The following is a 20,211-nucleotide window of genomic DNA, read 5'->3' as shown; positions in this document are numbered from 1 at the left end:
AAAATTCAATTATCTTTCAAATTAAAAAAAAAATTCTCGTTAAAATCACAATTATCTTTATAAATAACAAAATTCTTCCCCAAAGTTCAATTATTTTCATAAATAATAAAAATTTCTCAGGAATTCAATAATTTACAAATTTTTTATAAATTTCTTCGCAATAATTCAATTATTTTCATAAATAATAAAAATTTCTCAGGAATTCAATTATTTACAAATTTTTTTATAAATTTCTTCGAAATAATTCAATTATTTTCATAAAATAATAAAAACTTTTACAGGGATTCAATTATTTTCGTAAATAATAAAATTCTTTTTAGAAATTCAATTATTTTCATGAATAATAAAACTCATTGCAGAATTTCAATTATTCTTAATACAATTTTAATCAAATTCCTCGAAAAATGGAATTATTCTTAAAAATTTTATTAAAATTCCTCAAAAGAATTCATTTATTAAAAAATTTATTCATAAAATTCTTTATGAGAATTAAATTTTAAAAATAATTGAATTTTTATGAAGATTTTTATTATGATTTTTAAAAATAATTGAATTTCTGGAATGCTTTTTATTATTTAACGAAAATATTAATAAAACTCCTCGTCGTACAATTTCAAATATTTTTAATACAATAATTTTCATCGAATTTCTCGAAAATTATTAAAAAATAATTGATTTAGAAGAATTTTTGTTAAAAATTGTAGAAAATAATAATAATATTGATTAAATATTTATTTAAAAAAAAAGTTATTGATGTTTTCAAATAGTTTTACAATTAAAGAAATTCGTAAATAAATGTAGCAGAACATTTTTTTGAGTAAAATTTTTTCCTTTATTTTCTAAAAATTTAAAAAGTTTCAATTTCATTTTCAATTAAAATTTGTAATTGACAAAAAACTTGCATAATTTAGAATAAAGAAAGAATTTAAGAATTTCTTATTTTCTTAAAAAATATTTGAATTTCTAACAAGAATTTTATTTTTTATGAAAATAATTGAAATTTCTTTCTGTAAATTTTCTAAAAAAAAATTGTATTGAAAATAATTATTTATGAAAAGAATTGAATTCATGCGAGTAATTTTATCCAATATTTTTTTTAATATTTGAATTCTTGTGAAAAATTTTATTATTTGAGAAAATAATTGAATAATTGTGAAAAATTAAAGAAAATTCAAGAATTTATCAATTTTTTAAAAAATTATTGAATTTCTCAGAAGAATTTTATTATTTATAAAAATAATTGAATTCCTGAGAAGAATTTTATTAAAATATTTGGAAATTAATTACATTTTTATTGAAAACAATTGAATTTTTATAAAAAAAAGTTATGAAAATCTTTGAAAACATTTAAATTCTTAAGAACAATTCAATTATTTATGAAAATAATTGAATTTTTAAAAAGATTTTTATTGAAAATTAAAAAAAAAAATTCTATTACAGAATTTTACTAAAAATTTGAAAATAATTGAATTCCAGCGAACAATTATGTTATTTATAAAAATAATTAAATTCATGTTAACAATTTTGTTATTTTAATAAATAATTGAATTTTTGAGATGAATTTTATCAAAATTTTGTAAAATAATTGAATTCTTAGGGAGAATTTTATTAAAGGTTTTAAAAAAAATTGAATTTTTACGAAAAATATTATAAGAACTTTTTAAAAAGTAATTCAGTTTTTCAGAAGAATTTTGATATTTATCAAAATAATTGAATATTTGCGAAGAATTTAATATACTTTTTTTTAAATCACTGAATTCTCGTAAAAAATTTTATTATTTGGGAAATACATTGAATAATTATGAAGAATTAAAGAAGAAAATTAATTTTTTAAGAAATAATTGAATTTCTAAGGGGAATTTTATATTTATGAAAATAGTTGAATTTTTGCCCAGAATTTAATTTAATTTTTATTCAAATAATTGAATTCTCGTGAAAAGTTTTTATTATTTAGAAAAATAATTCAATTATCGTGAAAAATTTTATTAATTGAAAAAAGTAATTGAATAATTGTGAAGAATTAAGAAAGAATTTAAGAATTTCTTGTTTTCTTAAAAAATATTTGAATTTCTAACAAGAATTTTATTTTTTAAGAAAGTAATTGAAATTTCTTTCTGTAAATTTTCTAAGAAAAATTGTATTGAAAATAATTATTTATGAAAAGAATCGAATTCTTGCGCGAGGAATTTTATTATTTATAAAAATAATTGAATTCTTGTTAAGAATTTAATTAAAATTGAATGTAATTCAATTTCTTGCGAAAAATTGTATTATTTATGAAAATAATTGATTTATAGAGAAAGTTTTCAACATTTTGGAAAATAATTCAATTTTTTCTATAAAAAAAATTATTGAATTCTTGTGAAGAATTTTATTAAAATTTTTAAATGTAGGTAATTGAATTGTTGAGAAGCATTTTATTATTTATACGATAATAATTGTATTCTCGCCTGGAATTTTATTTAAATTCTTATAAATAATTGAATTTTCGTGAAAAATGTTATTGCTTGTGAAAATAATTGAATTCTTGCTGTAGAATTTTAAAAAAAGTTTTTAATTAATTTTTTTTGAAAAATTAATTTTATTAAAATTTTTTTGAATAACTGAATTTTGGAGAAGAATTTTATTATTTAGAAGAATAATTTAAATTTTGACAAGAATTTTTTTTTTAAATTTTAGAAAATAATTGAATCTTTGCGAAAAATCATTATTATTATCACAGTGAAAATATTTATATTAATAATTAACAATTATAATTAAAAAATACGTAAGTTGTATAAAAAAAATTTTTTTTATCAAAAAAATGTGTCGAGAAATTAATATTTTATCAAGCACGAAATTGAAATAAAACGCGTGAGATTGAAAAATTCCTAATCGCTGTGCTTTTCAATGTCAGTAATGTGGGAAAGAGGTGAGGGGAGGGGGAGGTTTCACGCCAGGTCAATTGATGATGGGACGCTCAAATCTGAAGTACCTAACCACTTCTTTCGTCATTCCGTAAATCAAAAATGAAAATGATATATATACGTGTACGTCTTTGTGAAGAATAATGACAATAATAATATATATAATTTCACCTTTTCATAATATATATTTAATTTAAAAAAATTATAAAGACATTTATGATGCTGCGCCTTCTAATAAAAAAGTACGATAAAAAATTCATATTACTGCGTCTATTACTCAACCACTCATCAAAAAATAAGGTGTTAATATACTATAGAGTCACATTTATATAAAGAAGCCTTTATATGAAAGAAATTTTACTCTCATAAAGGTGTTTCGTTAATAAAAAAAAATTATAAACTCGATTTTAATTTAAAATATAGAGAAGGAAGTTTCATTTCTGCTTCATTAAAAAATATCTCTACTAAACTTTAATTTGAGCTACATTATTCATTTCATTATAAAATAAAAATATATGTTTTATAAAAATTAGTCCAATATAAAAATCATTTTTACATTTCGGTTTTCTTTTTTTTTTATAGACTCAATTAATATACAGCATCCGAGAAGAATTACTATTTTTATCTCATATTTTAAACATGAAGATTTTTCTCGTCTAAACATAAAATTTATATGTTTTATGAAATGTGTATGTGTGTATATAAAGAAAAATGCCGCTTTTGTAGAACGGATGAATTTTATACTTTGTCCTATTTTTTTTCTTTTCTTTTCTTTTTGGTTATTTATTTTAGTAAAGTTTAAAAAAAAATATTAAAAAATTATTTCCACTATTAAATAACACCTGATGACGAAGTACATATTTTCTTTTGTACTTTATTTTTATTTACACGAATTTATATCAAATTTCTATATAACTGAATTAAATATATTTAGGCTTCACATTCAATAATTATAATTTTAAAAAAGTATCAAAAAGTAGCTTTAATAGGGGAATGTAGTCAAGGTTGGCCTACTGTCTAGGTAGGCCACTCGCGTTTTTTTGTCAAGTTCACTAGCGCCACCTACGCGCATTTTTGTCGAAGCTTGTCTTAGTGAAACCTAACTTTTTGTTCAATTACATTTTCGGAAAATCTAAAATTGTGTTTTCTGTGACGTCGGTACAAAAAAAGCTCAAAAAAAGTTTTGTGCATAATGTGAAAAACCATTAATAAAAGATAAAAAACAAATTGAATCGTCAAGGCAAGTATGCAGAAAATTTGTGGGACTCATGGTTGAAAGGAAAACAAAGTAAAAAATCGAATCCCGAAACGTATTTTTTTATGGTTACAACAATTCGCTAATGTTACTTACTGTCAAGGTCGGCCACTATGTGTTTAAAATGCGCAAAGATGAGGACGAGCTACTTCATTTGCAAAAACTGCAATTCTGTATAACTCATAATATAATTGATCATCTTATTAATAGTTTCATTTAATTTTATTAATATTTTAGTGCAAAATTTTTTTTTATTTATATTTATTTTTTTATATTGTTTATTTTTATTATTTTGTTATTTCATTAAGTTACAAACTGTAAACAATAAAGAATCAATTTTCCGTAACTCCAAACATGTTATTTTATTTTTTAACGATTAATGCCCTTTGAATTTTAAACATGGCCGACCTTGACTGTAATGGCCAACCTGGACTACAAATTTTTTTTTTTTTAAATCTTTATAACTTTTTCATTTTTAAACCTGTCAATTTACTTTGTACAGAAAAAATGTTCCTATTAAACAGGACTTTCCAACCATATACTTCAATTGTCCAAATTTATTTTTAAAAAAAAGTTATAAACAAAAGTCAAAAAGGTGGCCGACCTAGACTATGTTCCCCTACTGAAAAAAATAGTAAAAAAGTAGCTATTGAAAATTAAATTAAACGAATAAAAAAAATTGTTCTAGTCAATTCACAAAAATTTGATTCAGTATTATACCCTGACTGTTTGCTGATTTCAATCAAAAATATTTATTTTTATTCTAATCCTGCTTCTAAATTTTTATCCTAAAAAATACAATTGTATTTAAAAGTAATTTTTAAAAGTTAAGAAATTCTTGTAAAAAATACTAATATTTGGGAAAATAATTGAATAATTATGAAGAATTCAAGAAATAATTCAAGAATTTCTCAATTTCTTAAGAATAATTGAATTTCTAAGCAGAATTTTATTATTTATAAAAATAATTGAATTTTTGCTAAGAATTTAATTTAATGTTTTTTTAAATCATTGAATTCTCGTGAAAAATTTTATTATTTGGGAAAATAATTGAATAAATTGTGAAGAATTAAAGAAAGAATTTATCATTTTTTTAAAAAACAATTCTATTTCTGAAAAGAATTTAAATATATTAATAATAATTGAATTTTTGCGAAGAATTTTATCCAATTTTTTTTTTAATAATTGAATTCTTGTGAAAAATATTATTATTTGAAATAATAATTGAATAATTATGAAGAATTAAAGAAAGAATTCAAGAATTTATCAATTTTTAAAAAAATAATTGAATTTCTAAGAAGAATTTTATTTAAATATTTGGAAATTAATTAAATTTTTATTGAAAGAATTGAATTTTTATAAAAAAAAGTTATGAAAATTTTTGAAAACACTTAAATTCTTAAGAACAATTCAATTATTTATGAAAATAATTGAATTTTTAAGAAGACTTTTAAGAAAAATTAAAAAAAAATAAATTCTACTGCAGAATTTTATTAAAAATTTGGAAAGTGATTGAATTACAGCGAAGAATTTTGTTATTTATGAAAATAATTGACTTTATGTTAACAATATTGTTATTTAATAAATAATTTAATTCATGAGATGAATTTTATTAAAATTTTGTAAAATAATTGAATTCTTAGGGAGAATTTTATTAAAGGTTTTAAAAACAATTGAATTGTTACAAAAAATATTATAAAAACTTTTTTTAAAATAATTGAATTTTTGAGAAAAATTTTGATATTTATCAGAATAATTGAATTTTTGCCTAGAATTTAATTATAAAGAATTAAAGAAGAAATTCAATTTTTTAAGAAATAATTGAATTTTTGCCCAGAATTTAATTTAATTTTTTTTTAAATAATTGAATTCTCGTGAAAAGTTTTTATTATTTGGAAAAATAATTCAATTATCGTGAAAAATGTTATTATTTAAAAAAAGTAATTGAATAATTTTGAAGAATTAAGAAAGAATTTAAGAATTTATTATTTTCTTAAAAAATAATTGAATTTCTAACAAGAATTTTATTTTTTATGAAAATAATTGAAATTTCTTTCTGTAAATTTTCTAAAAAAAATTGTATTGAAAATAATTATTTATGAAAAGAGTTGAATTCTTGCGAGGAATTTTATAATTATATTTATAAAAATAATTGAATTCTTGTTAAGAATTTAATTAAAATTGAATGTAATTCAATTTCTCGTGAAAAATTTTGTTATTTGGGAAAATGAATTTGTTTTTTTTATTTATTTGTTAATTTTATTGTTTAATTATCAAAAAAAAGTTGTTGAAGGATAAAATGGTGGTTGAATTTCTCCACTTGAGAACGCCAAGGTCGCTACCAGATGGCAGGAGAATTTCCAAGAAATAAATAAATTCCAAGAACTAAACTGCCATCTAGCGGTGACCTTGGCGTTCGCAGGTGGAGAGTAGTGTCTTCATATTGAATCTCAAAATTTTCGTTAATATTCCTAATTCTATAATTATTTACAACCAAATTTTGAATTTAGAGACTTTGACAATTAATATAGTCTTTCAATTTTTAATTTACCGAACACAAAGTGAAAAAATAAAGTCCTAAAAAGAAGCTTGCTTGCAAAACAAAAAATTTCAAGCAAATATAAAGATGAAATTTTCAATTTATCTCGTCAAAGAGAAGAAAGAAATATTATTCAAAACTAAAACAATACATATTTGAATAAAAATCTAATAAAATCATTTTTCCTACGTGCCGGTATCCTACAAATATAGATATATATAATATAAGAAGGGAAAAAATGCAGCATTATTGAGTGATGTGCGCTGGAAACTAATAAGTGCACGGATACCTTATATACCTCAGTTCGCAATAATTAAGGTCATTAACTCCTTGTGAACTGGGTAACGATATATATAGTGTATTGACCTTTCTTTTATGGCTCTACTCGCATTATTCACTGCACCTACAAAACGATTTATTTGATATAGAAAGGATCCTTGGAAAAGGAAAGATAATAGTTATAATATAAAGGAAAATATCTATTATTATCGTTTCACGTGCACAAGAAAGAAAAAGTATAAATTTTAACCTGATTTTGGGGTAAAAATTCCCTGCAACAAATTTTCCCCTAAGTGAGGGCGCCACTGTCTATGTGAATTAGCATTGGTTAAAATTCCCCGCAACAAAATTTATACTATCTTTTTTCTGTGTGAATTTAATTTCATATATATCTAATTAGTAATTTTCTCACATATTAATATGTCTTCTAAATATTAATTTTACCCTCGATATTATACCCTCTTCTATTATAATCATCGCATAAATATATAATTATAATAAAAAGGAGAAAATTAATTTATTGAAAATTTAGGAGAAATTTTCTCACTTGACAGGATAATTCACTCTGAAAGCTCATTGTAAATTGTGGAGTACCAAATTCGTGTCTTCTCAGTACTATTTCTGGATAAAATATATTGTCCGCCGAGGGTCATTCCATAAAACTTGAGAATTATATATGCGCGGATCTAAGAGAATTATCTAGCATGAAAGATTAATTTTCTTTCATGTATTTTACTTAAAATTTAACTGAAAATTATTCGACAAATTTTACCAAGCTTCTAATTATAGGGTTTAATGCAAATTAGAATATATTCGAATTTTCAGTTAATGGAATTATTTTTCTTGTGCACCTTCTTTTTCTATTTTTGAAAATAATTAAATTTCAGAGAGGAATTTTATTATTTATAAAGATTTATTATAAAAAGATTGAAATTTTTACAAGAACTTTATTAATATTTTTAAATATTAATAAAATTTTATAACTTTTTACTTTTCACCCTTTCATTTTATCTAAAAAAAACTTTTAATTCCCGTAATCTAAAAATTCATTTTAAATCTATTTTTCTATTTTTTAAGAACCCGTCACTCAACTGTCAAGTTCCGTTCGAAATGGTCCAAAATCTGATTTTTAAAATTTTCCATCTTTGTTATGATTTCTAAAAAAAACTATTTTTACAGTTACAAATTTTTCAAATTAGCTCATTAGAATAATGTCCAGAGTGTGAAATTAAAATTCGAAAATTGACACGAAAATAAAAAAATTTCATATTTTGAATCTTATTCTTTTTTTTTCGATAAAGAACATCTGTCAGTCAACTGTCACCTTTCATTTCAATTTGATGGTTAAAATTATTCCAAAAAGAAAAAAATCTCCTATTTAATCCACTCTTATCGAAAAATGGAATCAAAAACAAAATTTTGACTCGTAAGTCAATCTTCCGTTTTTTCAATCTACTTTACGAAAAATATTATCGACAAACTTATTATTAAACTTTAGAAAATACACTTTTTTAAAACCTCTATTGATCCATAACTTCGTTTTATATATACAACTAAACCTTTCATCCAAAAAACAAGATCGAAATTGAAATAATGCGATGAAACCCAGTTAAACGAACATAAATCACAAACCAATAAAAAATTTCCTTTTCTACAAGAAACATCAAAGCTTTTATATCGTTTGAAACTTTTATTAAAAAAATTTTTTTGTCTTCCACTCGTTTTTATTCATAATCTTATTAAAAACTAAAGGGAAAAACTTTTCAACAAGTCTTTTCGCGTTGAAAATGATTTGACTCTTTGGGAATAAAAAAAAGGGAAGGAAAAAAAATAAAAAAGTAAAAAAAAAGTAACAGGCTTCGCATTTGCTACTATTTCAATACTTTTTTTTTAAATTTGTAACATTAAAAGTTAATTTTTTCTTTTCATTGATAATTTTCACTATTTTAAATCCACAAATACAGTTGAAATAAAAAAAATTAATTCAAATTAAAAAAAAATTCTTTGAAAGAATTCTTTTACTTTCAGTTATTTTAACAAAATTTTTCTCAAGCATTCAGTTATTTTCTCACATAAATAAATAAAATTCTTTATAGAAATTCAATTATTTTCCACATTTACTATTTTAATAATATTTCTCGAAAGAATTCAATTATTAAAAAAGAAAAAATTTAATTAAATTCTTCTTAAATTTTTAAGAAAATTTAAAAATGAGTCAATTATTAACAATATTTTAATAAAACTTTTCTAAAGAAATGAATTATTTTGTAAATAATAAAATTCATCGTAAAAATTGAATTATTTTCAAAGAAATTAGAATTCTTAGCAGGAATTCAATTATTTTCAATACAATTATTGTACTTAAATTTCCCCCAAAGAATTCTATTATTTAAAAAAAATTTAATAAAAAATGATTCAAAAAAGTTCAATTACTTTCAAAAAATGTTTTTTAAATTCTTTGCAAAAATTCAATTATTTTCGGAAATAATAAAATTTTTCACATGAATTCAATTATTTAAACAAGTTTTAATAAAATTCGTTTCAAGTATTCAATTACTTTTACAAATATTAAAAATTTTCACAGGAATTCAATTATATAAAAAAATTTTAATAAAATTCGTTGAAAAATTCAATTATTTTTACAAATATTAAAATTTGACACAGGAATTCAATTATATAAAAAAATTTAATAAAATTCGTTAGAAGAATTGAATTATTTGTATATAATGAAATTCTTTGCAGTATTCCAATTATTTTTATCACAATTTTAAATAAATTCCCCAAAAAATGTAATTATTCTTAAAAATTTTATTAAAATTCTTCGAAAGAAATCAATTATTTTGAAAATATTTTAAATCTTAACATTCTTTATAAGAATTCAATTTTAAAAAATAATCAATTTTTCTACAAATTATTTACTTTTGTATTCAAATAATTGAATCTCCGTAGAATTTTCTAATATAAAAATTGATTTAAAATTCTAATTCAATTAATTTTTTATAAATAATAATTAAATATTAGAAGCGAAATATTATAAATTTTTTCGAAATGGTTTTTAAATTAAAATCTTTGAAAATTTTAATTGTTAAAAAACCGTAATAATATTAAAATATTTATTTCAAACAATTGTTAATTTATTGTTTTCCTAAAAAATTAGGTATTAAAGTTTTGGATAATTTTATTTGAAAATTCAAAAGAATTGAAATTATTACAATTTTCAATTCCTGTGGAAAAATAAATAAGAATAAGTATTTAAATATTTATTTTAAAAAAATGATTACCTTTTTGTATCATTTAATGTAGAAAGTATGGAAAAAAATAGTCTTTTGTAAAATTCTAATAAAAATTTGTTGAAAAAAATTAAATTTCCCTAAGAATTTAAAAAAAATTATTTAAGTTTTCAATTTATTGTTAATTTTGTCAAATTCATCTAAAATAAATTTGATATTTTAAAGAATTCAATTTTTTTCACGTTTAAAATTTATTTTTGAATAAAATCGTATTTTTTCAGAATTTTAATTAAAAATTTGTGAAAATAATTGAATTTTAGAAAAATTTAGAATTGAAATTATTTTCATATAAGGAAAAAAAGTGAATATTTTTTATGGAAATCAGGAAAAAGCCATCAGGGAAATAGTACAGAATCAAATTTTTGTGAATTTCGTAAATCGACTAAAAAGAGTTTTTTTTAGTTATCAAATTTAATTTTTCAATAGCTTCTTTTCAGTCATAAAGCTACTTTTTATTATTATTTTTTTTTTTTTAATAAATTATCGAGTGAGAAGACTGGAAAAAGAGAAAATAGGGGAAAGAGTAAAAAGATAAAAGGGAAAAAAGGAGAAAAAGAAAAAAGGAAAAAGTTAAAAAAAATAGAAAAGGGGAAAACGAGAAAAATAAAATAAAAAGGTTAAAAATGAATAGAAAAGGGAAAAAATAAAAAAGGGAAAAGAAAAAATAAAACAGGAAATAAGGGAAAAGAAAAAAATAGATTAAAAAGTAGAAAAGCGAAAACAAAGAAAAGGAAATAAGGAAATAAAGGAAAGAATAGAAAAGGGAAAAAGAATTTAAAAAAAGGGAAAAAAGAATAAGGGGAGAAAGACAGAAAAGAAGAAAAAGAAAGAAGAGCGAAAGATTTATTAAATAAGTTTTTAATTTGTTTTCAGATGAGGAGAATGAGCCGTCAATTTCCACAGAAGACAAGGAAAAATCAACTAATAATTCCTCGCACCATTTACTGAATGGCATCGAAACTAACGATAATAATAATAAAAAAAAAGTAGAAAACGTTCCTGAAAATCGAAAACGTCGTCAAGCACCAAAAGCACCAAAAGCACCAAAAGCCCCATTTTCCAATAATACCTATGTCATCGAAAAAATCAATGAGAAATCAAGTGATTATCCAAGTGAAAGGAGTAAATCCCGACATGACATAAACGAACTGGGATTACCGGAAGAAGGTGGTCTTCTTCATCCACCATCATCATCAGAAATGGGCTCAAATTTAAGTAGACACAGTGCGGGCAAAGGTCTCACTGGCAGGAGGACGCAATCATCTGGAAATCTCTGTGATGCAAAAGGGAAGCTGAATAGCGTTGGAAAAATCTTTGTGCCCTGCTCCAGCACGTCTAGAGAAAGGTGACTTTGACTTTCTATTGTCGATTTTATAAGCTTCTTTTTCAAGCGATAAAAAGAAAACAGGTGGAAGCACAGCTTTCAAAAGCCCATTCATATCACTTTAAACGCGTGTAGCCAGAAAAAAATTTCAGCAAAAAAAAAAAAAATGGGTTATATTCTTTTATATCTAGAAAAAATTATTCCAAAAATATAAAAAAAAAATTGTAAAATTTTTCACGGAGAAAAATAATTGGATTGTATACCATGTATTGGATAATTTGTTTATTTTAGTCTCTAGAGTTGTGATCCTATTAATTGGATACTGAAAATCAATTTTCACTTTTTTCCTAAAAAATTTTTTTTCCTATTATTTTTCAATTATTTTTCCTAAACAATCAAAAATTAACCTCAAATTCTGATTGATTCTAAAAACTATCAGTTTCACAAAAAAAAAAAAACGATAATTCAAATATCTGTGAATATCTCCGTAAAATTATTCAAAACATGAATTTTTAAAAAAAGACTTTACCAATTAATTCAATTCTATTTTAATTAATTCAATAATCATGATTTTGTTTTATAAAGAAGTTCAAATTTTCAAAAATCTTTATTTCAAATCTTCTGAAAATCAAATAGTCAACTCTCGATATCGCTCTTTAATTCTTAAAAAGAATTCAATTATTTTCACAAATAACAAAATTTTTCTCAGAAATTCAATTATTTTTTAACAAATTATTTTAAAAATAACTTTTTAATAAAATTGATCGAAAGAATTGAATTTTTTTTCAAAATGTTGAAAACTTTCTCTATAAATCAATTATTATCATAAATAATAAAATTTTTCTCAGAAATTCAATTATTTTTAATTCAATTTTAATTAAATTCTTAACAAGAATTCAATTATTTTTATAAATAATGAAATTCCTCGCAGAAATTCAATTATTTTCATAAATAATAAAATTCCTCGAAAAAATTCAATTATTTTTTAACAAATTATTTTAAAAATAACTTTTTAATAAAATTTATAGAAAAGAATTGAATTATTTTCCAAAATGTTTGAAAACTTTCTCTATAAATCAATTATTATCATAAATAATAAATATTTTCACTGGAATTGAATTATTTTCAATTCAGTTTTAATTAAATTCTTAACAAGAATTCAATTATTTTTATAAATAATAAAATTCTTTGAAAAAATTCAATTATTTTCATAAATATTGAAATATTTCACTGGAATTGAATTATTTTCAATTCAGTTTTAATTAAATTCTTAACAAGAATTCAATTATTTTTGTAAATAATAAAATTCTTTGAAAAAATTCAATTATTTTCATAAATATTGAAATATTTCACTGGAATTGAATTATTTTCAATTCAGTTTTAATTAAATTCTCAACAAGAATTCAATTATTTTTATAAATAATAAAATTCCTCGCAAAAGTTCAATTATTTTCATAAATAATAAAATTTTTCACGAGAATTTAATTATTTAAAAAGAAATAAATTAAATTCATCGCAAGATTTCAATAATTTAAAAAGAATTAAATTAAATTCTTCGCAAGAATTCAATTATTTTTATGAATATTAAAATTCTTCTCAAAAATTCAATTTTTTTCAAAAAATTGATTTATTCTTTCTTTAATTCTTTACAATTATTCAATTATTTTCCAAAATAATAATTTTTTTACGAGAATTCAATTATTCAAAAAAAATTAAATAAAATTTTTCCCTAGAATTCAATTAAATTTTTTATTCTTAAAAACATTCAAATTTTCAAAATTTTCAATTTAAAACCTTCAGAAATTCAATTATTTCTAATTTTCTACAAACTACTACTATAACTTTTTCGAAAATCAATTAATTTCTAAAATTAAAAGTATAAAAAATTTAAATTTTTAGAAATTTTGATTAGTAAACTTTTCAAAATGTAATTATTTCTAAAAATTAAAAAAATTCTACTAGAGAAATAAATTATTTAAATACAAAAATGAGTTAAAATTCAATTCTCATAAAGAATTTTATCAACAAATTCTTAAATAATTGAATTCTTTTGACGAATTTTAATAAAACTTTTAACAATAATAACATTTTTCGATAAATTCGATTAAAATTATATTAAAAATATTTAAAATTCTACAATGAGTTTTATTAATATTTTCGTTAAATAATAAAAAGCTTTACAGAAATTCAAATATTTTCAAAAATCTTAATAAAACTCTTCTCAAGAATTCAATTATTTTCAATTATTTTTAAAATTGAGGGAAATTTTTGAAAATAATTGAAATTTTGCTAAGAATTTTGTTAAAATTTCAGAAAATAATTGAATTTTGCAGAACAGTTTTATTATTTATAAAGATAATTGAAATTTTGACAATTTTTTTTAAATTTTAGAACATAATTGAATTTTTGCGAAGAATTTCATTACTTTTGAAAATAATTGAATTTCTGCAATTATATTTGTACCTTTTCCAAAATTTAATTTTTTTTATGTGTTTTTAACTAAAATTCTTCTACGAAGTAATTTTTAATAATTAATTAAATATATTAAAAAATTTAACTATTTGCAAAAGAATTTGAATTATTAAAATTTTTCAAAAATCTAAGTTCTTTAAAATTTTTAATGAAATTCATTCAAAATTGAAATTTTCCAAAATTAAAAATTGAAATCTTTTGAAGTTCATCTATTTATGAATAATTGTAAACGTAATTCTTTTCAAATTCAATTAATTTTGAAATATTGAAGTAAAATTATTCATTAAATATTTTTTTTTTAATAATTTTATGACAGTAACAAAAATTTGCTAAAAGTTGCAAAAAATAGTTCAAGAAATAAGTTATTAAAAAAGAAATTATTGTCAGAAATAGAAAAAATTGGATGTTTTGTATCAGAATTCGTGATAATTCAATAGTTTATGAGGCAAACAAAAAGGACCCAAAAATTCACAATTTTCTCATGAGTTCTAAAAATTTATTTTTTTCCAGAACTTTTATTAAAAATCCCCGACGTTTTCCTAATTTCCTGACCTGTGCCAAGTTTTTTTTTTAAAGAATAAAACAATTAAAGTATTATCACTTCCACCAAAAACACCTCACGTTATAAATTGTACCGTATTATCCAATTATTTTTCTCCGTGTAAAATAAAAAGTTTTTCCCATTTATAAAAAAAAAGTGCGTACCAAACAATCGAGATGACAAAAAAGAAATTAGAACTTTAGATTCTACTGCATTGTCCTCGATTGAAGAAGCGCCTTATCCTTGACCCACATTGCAATCTTCCGCACATGTCCTACATTTAGAAAATTTCATCCAACCGACTTTAGTAAAATAGAAAGGTTCAATTTCTTCATTTAATGTCATTTGGCACCGTGAATTACTTTTAATGACTCTTCCTTTTTTTCTTTAATCATTTCTTTTCTCGATTTTCATTAATTTTTTTTTTTTAATTCTCAATAGCAGGTACAAATTTTGCGGTTCACTACCCAACCACTTGGATGATAAGGAGGGTCTTGAAATCGAATCTGGAGAGAACAATAATGTGATTCACAGTGATGTGGGTGGAAACCTCCCTGGGACGTTACCACATCAAAAGAAGCTGGCGGGTTTGCAACTCTCCGACAGTGATCCACCATTTGGTACTTTTGACCTCGTTAGACGTCCATCTCAAGATTCCCTAGAAGGTGATCCCTGGAGGTTTGTATCACCTTTATAAATACAAATTAAACCCACGAATTTCACGTCCTTCAAGGATCTAAAAATATCTCTCTCACTCTCTCCATTTTAACCAAAAAGGTTCTTTCAAATAAAACAGAAAAAAAAGACTTGATGATGACGATGAGAAAAGTTAATTGATTTCACGATTCATCTTATGTTCTTCAAAAACCCTTTTAACCTCGAGGGTCTCCTTTTTGGTTGCAAATTGAAAATTTACATAATTAATGTCTTCTTTTTTCTTTTACTTCACTATTTTGGGGATTAAAATAAAAAAGAGGCATTTTTGACTTTATTGTTGATTTTTCAATGAAATTTAGACTTTATAAGAAATGGAGATTTTAATTTTTAACAATATTATAAACAGGCAAAAAAAAAAAGAAATTTTCTGTTTGTTTTTTCCGTAAATAAATTTTCCCTCCTCTGAAAAGTGGAAATATTTCTATACTAAAAATCATTGCAGGCTTCGCACTTATCTACTAAAACCTACTATTTACTACTTTTTTTACAATTTGCTACTAGGATACTTTTTTTCATTTGTTAAAAGCTACTTTTTTCTTTATTTTTCGGGGAAATTTGCATCACTTTAAATTCGCTATTAGTTGAAATAAAAAAAAATTCTAAAAATTTTATTAAAATTATTTAAAACGATTCAATTATTTTCAAAAACTTTTCGACAATCAATGATTTTCAATATCTATACAATTTTAATAAAATTCCACAAAAGATTTTTCGTAAAACTCTTCGCAAACATTCAATTTTTTTTAGAAGTAATAAAAGTTTCACAAGAATTGAATTATTTTAAATATTTCGTAAAATTTATCAAAAGAAAGCAATTAAAAACTTTTTAAAAAAATTCTACCACAAGAATTCAATAATTATTTTCACAAGCAATAACATTTTTCACGAAAATTCAATTATTTATAACAATTTAATTTAAATAAAATTCCAGGCGAGAATACAATTATTATCGCAGAAATAATAAAATTCTCAAGAATTCAATTACTTTCCCAAATAATAAAATTTATTACGAAAATTCAATTAATTAAAAAAAATTAAATAAATTTCTTCTCAGAAATTCAATTATTTTTTTTATAAAAAAAATTGAATTATTTTCCAAAATATTAAAAACTTTCTTTATACCTAAATCAATTATTTTCATAAATAATAAAATTTTTCGCAAGCAATTGAATTACATTCAATTTTAATTAAATTCTTCGCAAGAATTCAATTATTTTTAATAAATTATAAAATTCCTCGCAAGAATACATTTCTTTTCGTCAATAATCATTTTCAATACAATTTTTTTTTAGAAAATTTACAGAAAGAAATTTCAATTATTTTCATAAAAAATAAAATTCTTGTTAGAAATTCAAATATTTTTTAAGAAAACAAGAAATTCTTAAATTCTTTCTTAATTCTTCACAATTATTCAATTACTTTTTTCAAATAATAAAATTTTTCACGATAATTGAATTATTTTTCCAAATAATAAAAACTTTTTACGAGAATTCAATTATTTGAAAAAAAAAAATAAATTAAATTCTGGGAAAAAATTCAATTATTTTCATAAATATAAAATTCCTCTCAGAAATTCAATTATTTCTTAAAAAATTAAATTTCTTCTTTAATTCTTCACAATTATTCAATAAATTTCCCAAATAATAAAATTTTTCACGAGAATTCAATGATTTAAAAAAACATTAAATTAAATTCTTAGCAAAAATTCAATTATTTTGATAAATATCAAAATTCTTCTCAAAAATTGAATTATTTTTAAAAAAGTTTTTATATTATTTTTCGTAATAATTAAATTCTTTTTATAACCTTCAATAAAATTGTCCCTAAGAATTCAATTATTTGACAAAATTTTGAAAAAATCTATCTCAAAAATTCAATTATTTATTAAATAACAAAAATTGTTAACATGATTTTAATTATTTTTATAAATAACATAATTGTTCACTGGAATTCAATTATTTTCAAATTTTTAGTAAAATTCTGTAATAGAATTTATTTGTTTTTTAATTTTTAATAAAAATCTTTTTAAAAATTCAATTATTTTCATAAATAATTGAATTTTTCTTAAGAATTTAATTATTTTCAAAAATTTTAAAACGTTTTTTATAAAAATTTGATTGTTTTCAATAAAAATGTAATTAACTTATAAAATTTTAATAAAATTCTTCTCAGGAATTTAATTATTTTCATAAATAATAAAATTCTTTTCAGGAATTAAATTATTTTTTTAAAAATTAATAAATTAATTCTTTAATTCTTGACAATAAATTATTGAATTATTTTCCCAAATAATAAAACTTTTAACAGGAATTTAATTATTTAAAAAGAATTAAATAAAAGTCTTTGCAAAAATTCAATTATTTTCATAAATAATAAAATTTTTCTGAGAAATTGAATTATTTTTTTAAAAATTGACAAATTCTTTATAAGAATTAAATTTAGAGAAATTTTTTTATTTAAATAATTGAATTTTAGTTAAACTTTCTAATAAGAATTGATTTCAAAACGAATTTTAGTTGAAATTTTAGATAATAATTGAATATTAAAAGCGTTATTGTCCAATTTTTTTTAGAAATAACTAAATTTTTAAAGATTTTTTAATTGAAATCGTTGAAAATTTTAATTGTTGTAAAACTGTAATAACATTTAAATTTTTATTTTGAAAAATTATTAATTTATTTTCTTTATTCTTGTGAAGAATTTAAATTAAATTTTATGAAATAATTTTATTTGTGTACTTTGAAAAATTACTTTGAAATACAATTGTATTTTTTAGGATAAAAATTAAGAAAATAATTGAATTTTTCAAAAATTTAGAAGCAGGATTAGAATAAAAATAAATATTTTTGATTGAAATCAGGAAACAGTCAGGAAAATACTGAATCAAATTTTTGTGAATCAACTAAAACATTTTTTTATTCGTTAAAATTAATTTTCGATAGCTACTTTTTAATACTTTTTTAAAATTAATTATTGAGTGTGAAGCCTGTGATTAATTAAACATGAATAAAAAAATATTTGTATTGCTCATTACCATAAATTATAATTTATGGTAATACTCAATAAAAATATACCCTTTTAACCCAGTTAAAACATTTTTAATATTCAACAATTTTGATGAAAATATTTTTTCCAATAATATATTTAATCCCTCTCTAATCGAGAATTTAAATCTTCTATTTTACAGATATAGACTGAGTGATGAATTCGAACCGGGTAAATGTCAATTACACTCGATTTTGTCAAGTAAAAATTCCAAAGGCACTGACAGCGTTGACAGTAGTACAAGTAGTAATAGTAAGCAGACGAAAAAACGTTTTTCCTTTAGTAAAACAAAGGAGAAAATTTTAAATCGTCACGAGAATGATAGTGCAAATAGAGGAACTAGTTCATTTAAAGAAACACGAAGAGATTCAATGGCGAGCAATAAGAAAGTTGATGAGATTGATAATTATCGACAGAGAAGATTATCATCGAAAAATTCATCGCAATTGGATTCAACAAGTATGGTACATAAACCAAATTGTCAATTGGTGAAGCATCGATTACAATCGGCTTTATCACTAGATCTCACACTCAGTAAACTTTGCGGTAACGAACCGCAAGATCAAGGTTATGCATCCGAACGTTCGCCAGAGGATGAGCAACCGCCTTCTCTACCTGGACAGGACGATATTTTTCCCAACGTTACTCCCGGTAAGATACAATTCTTTCTTATTATTTCTTACACCAAAAATCATAAAGTTTTCTTCCCTTTTTCCCTTATTTTTCAGAAAAATTTATAAAAGTTGTCTAAAATTTTTTTTTTAAATAAATTATATTAAATAAATTATTTCGAAAAATTTTTGTAATAACATTCCTTAATAATTTTCAAGTCCATTTGTTTACAAAATTCAATTTTACGAAAATTCGATTATTCGGAAATTTTTCAATTAAATATAATATTAGAAAATAAAAACTTCAAATAATTTTTAAAAAAATTCAATTAAACTTTTTCAAAAAAATTAATTCTACAGAATTGTTAGTTAAAATTAAAAAAATAAAAAGTATGATTTTCAAAGATTTTAATTTGAAACCTTTCCAAAATTCAATTATATCTAAAAATTTATGGTATAATGCTTTTAATATTTAAATATTATCTAAAATTTTAACTACAATTCAATTTTAAATCAATTTTTATTTAAAAATTCTATGAGAATTCAATTATTTAAGTAAAAGAATAAATAACTTATGGAATAATTAAATGTTTCTTAAAATTGAATTCTAATAAAGAATTTTATCGACAAATTTTAAAATAATTGAATTTCTTTTGACGAATTTTAATAAAATTTATAAGAATAATTACATTTTTCAAGGAATTGAAGTAAAAATAACGAATATTCTACGATGAGTTTTATTATTTCTAGAAATAATTGAATTACTAAGAAAAATTTAATTATTTATGAAAATAATTGAATTTCTTCGAAAAATTTTATCATTTATGAAAATAATTTAAAAAAAATTAATTTCAAAATTCAATTATTTCTAAAAATTCACGCTATATTGATTGTAATAAAATATTCAATTAAAATACAAAAATAAAGAATTTATTGAATAATTGAATGTTTCTTAAAATTTATTTCTCATAAAGAATTTTAACAAAAAATTTCTAAATAATTGAATTCTCTCCACGAATTTTAATAGGATTTTTAAGAATAATTGAATTCTTTCGACAAACTATAATAGAATTTTTAAGAATAATTGAATTCTTTGGAGAAATTCAATTAAAATTATACTGAAAATTATGAATAATTAAATTCTCTTGTTATTTAAAAATAATTGATTTTTTCAATGAATTTTATTAAAATTCCTGAAAATAATTGAATTCCCAAGAAGAATTTTATTTCTT

At 20.8% G+C, this 20,211-nt stretch overlaps 1 protein-coding gene across 1 annotated transcript in view; it reads left to right on the top strand.

The window, feature by feature from the left end:
• LOC122498592 overlaps nt 1-20,211 on the top strand; it is a 101,339-nt gene that overhangs the window by 57,055 nt on the left and 24,073 nt on the right. Inside the window, exons 2-4 of the mRNA XM_043606391.1 lie at nt 11,143-11,614; nt 15,048-15,284; nt 18,511-19,019. Of these exons, the coding sequence (XP_043462326.1) occupies nt 11,143-11,614; nt 15,048-15,284; nt 18,511-19,019 (1,218 nt within the window). The remainder of the gene's footprint in view (nt 1-11,142; nt 11,615-15,047; nt 15,285-18,510; nt 19,020-20,211) is intronic.

This window comes from Leptopilina heterotoma, unplaced genomic scaffold (assembly GCF_015476425.1).
Source record: "Leptopilina heterotoma isolate Lh14 unplaced genomic scaffold, ASM1547642v1 Lhet_152, whole genome shotgun sequence".
NCBI classification, from domain to species: Eukaryota; Metazoa; Arthropoda; class Insecta; order Hymenoptera; family Figitidae; genus Leptopilina; species Leptopilina heterotoma.
The sequence above is the reverse complement of the archived record's forward strand: the minus strand, read 5'-3'. Positions and strand labels throughout refer to the sequence as shown.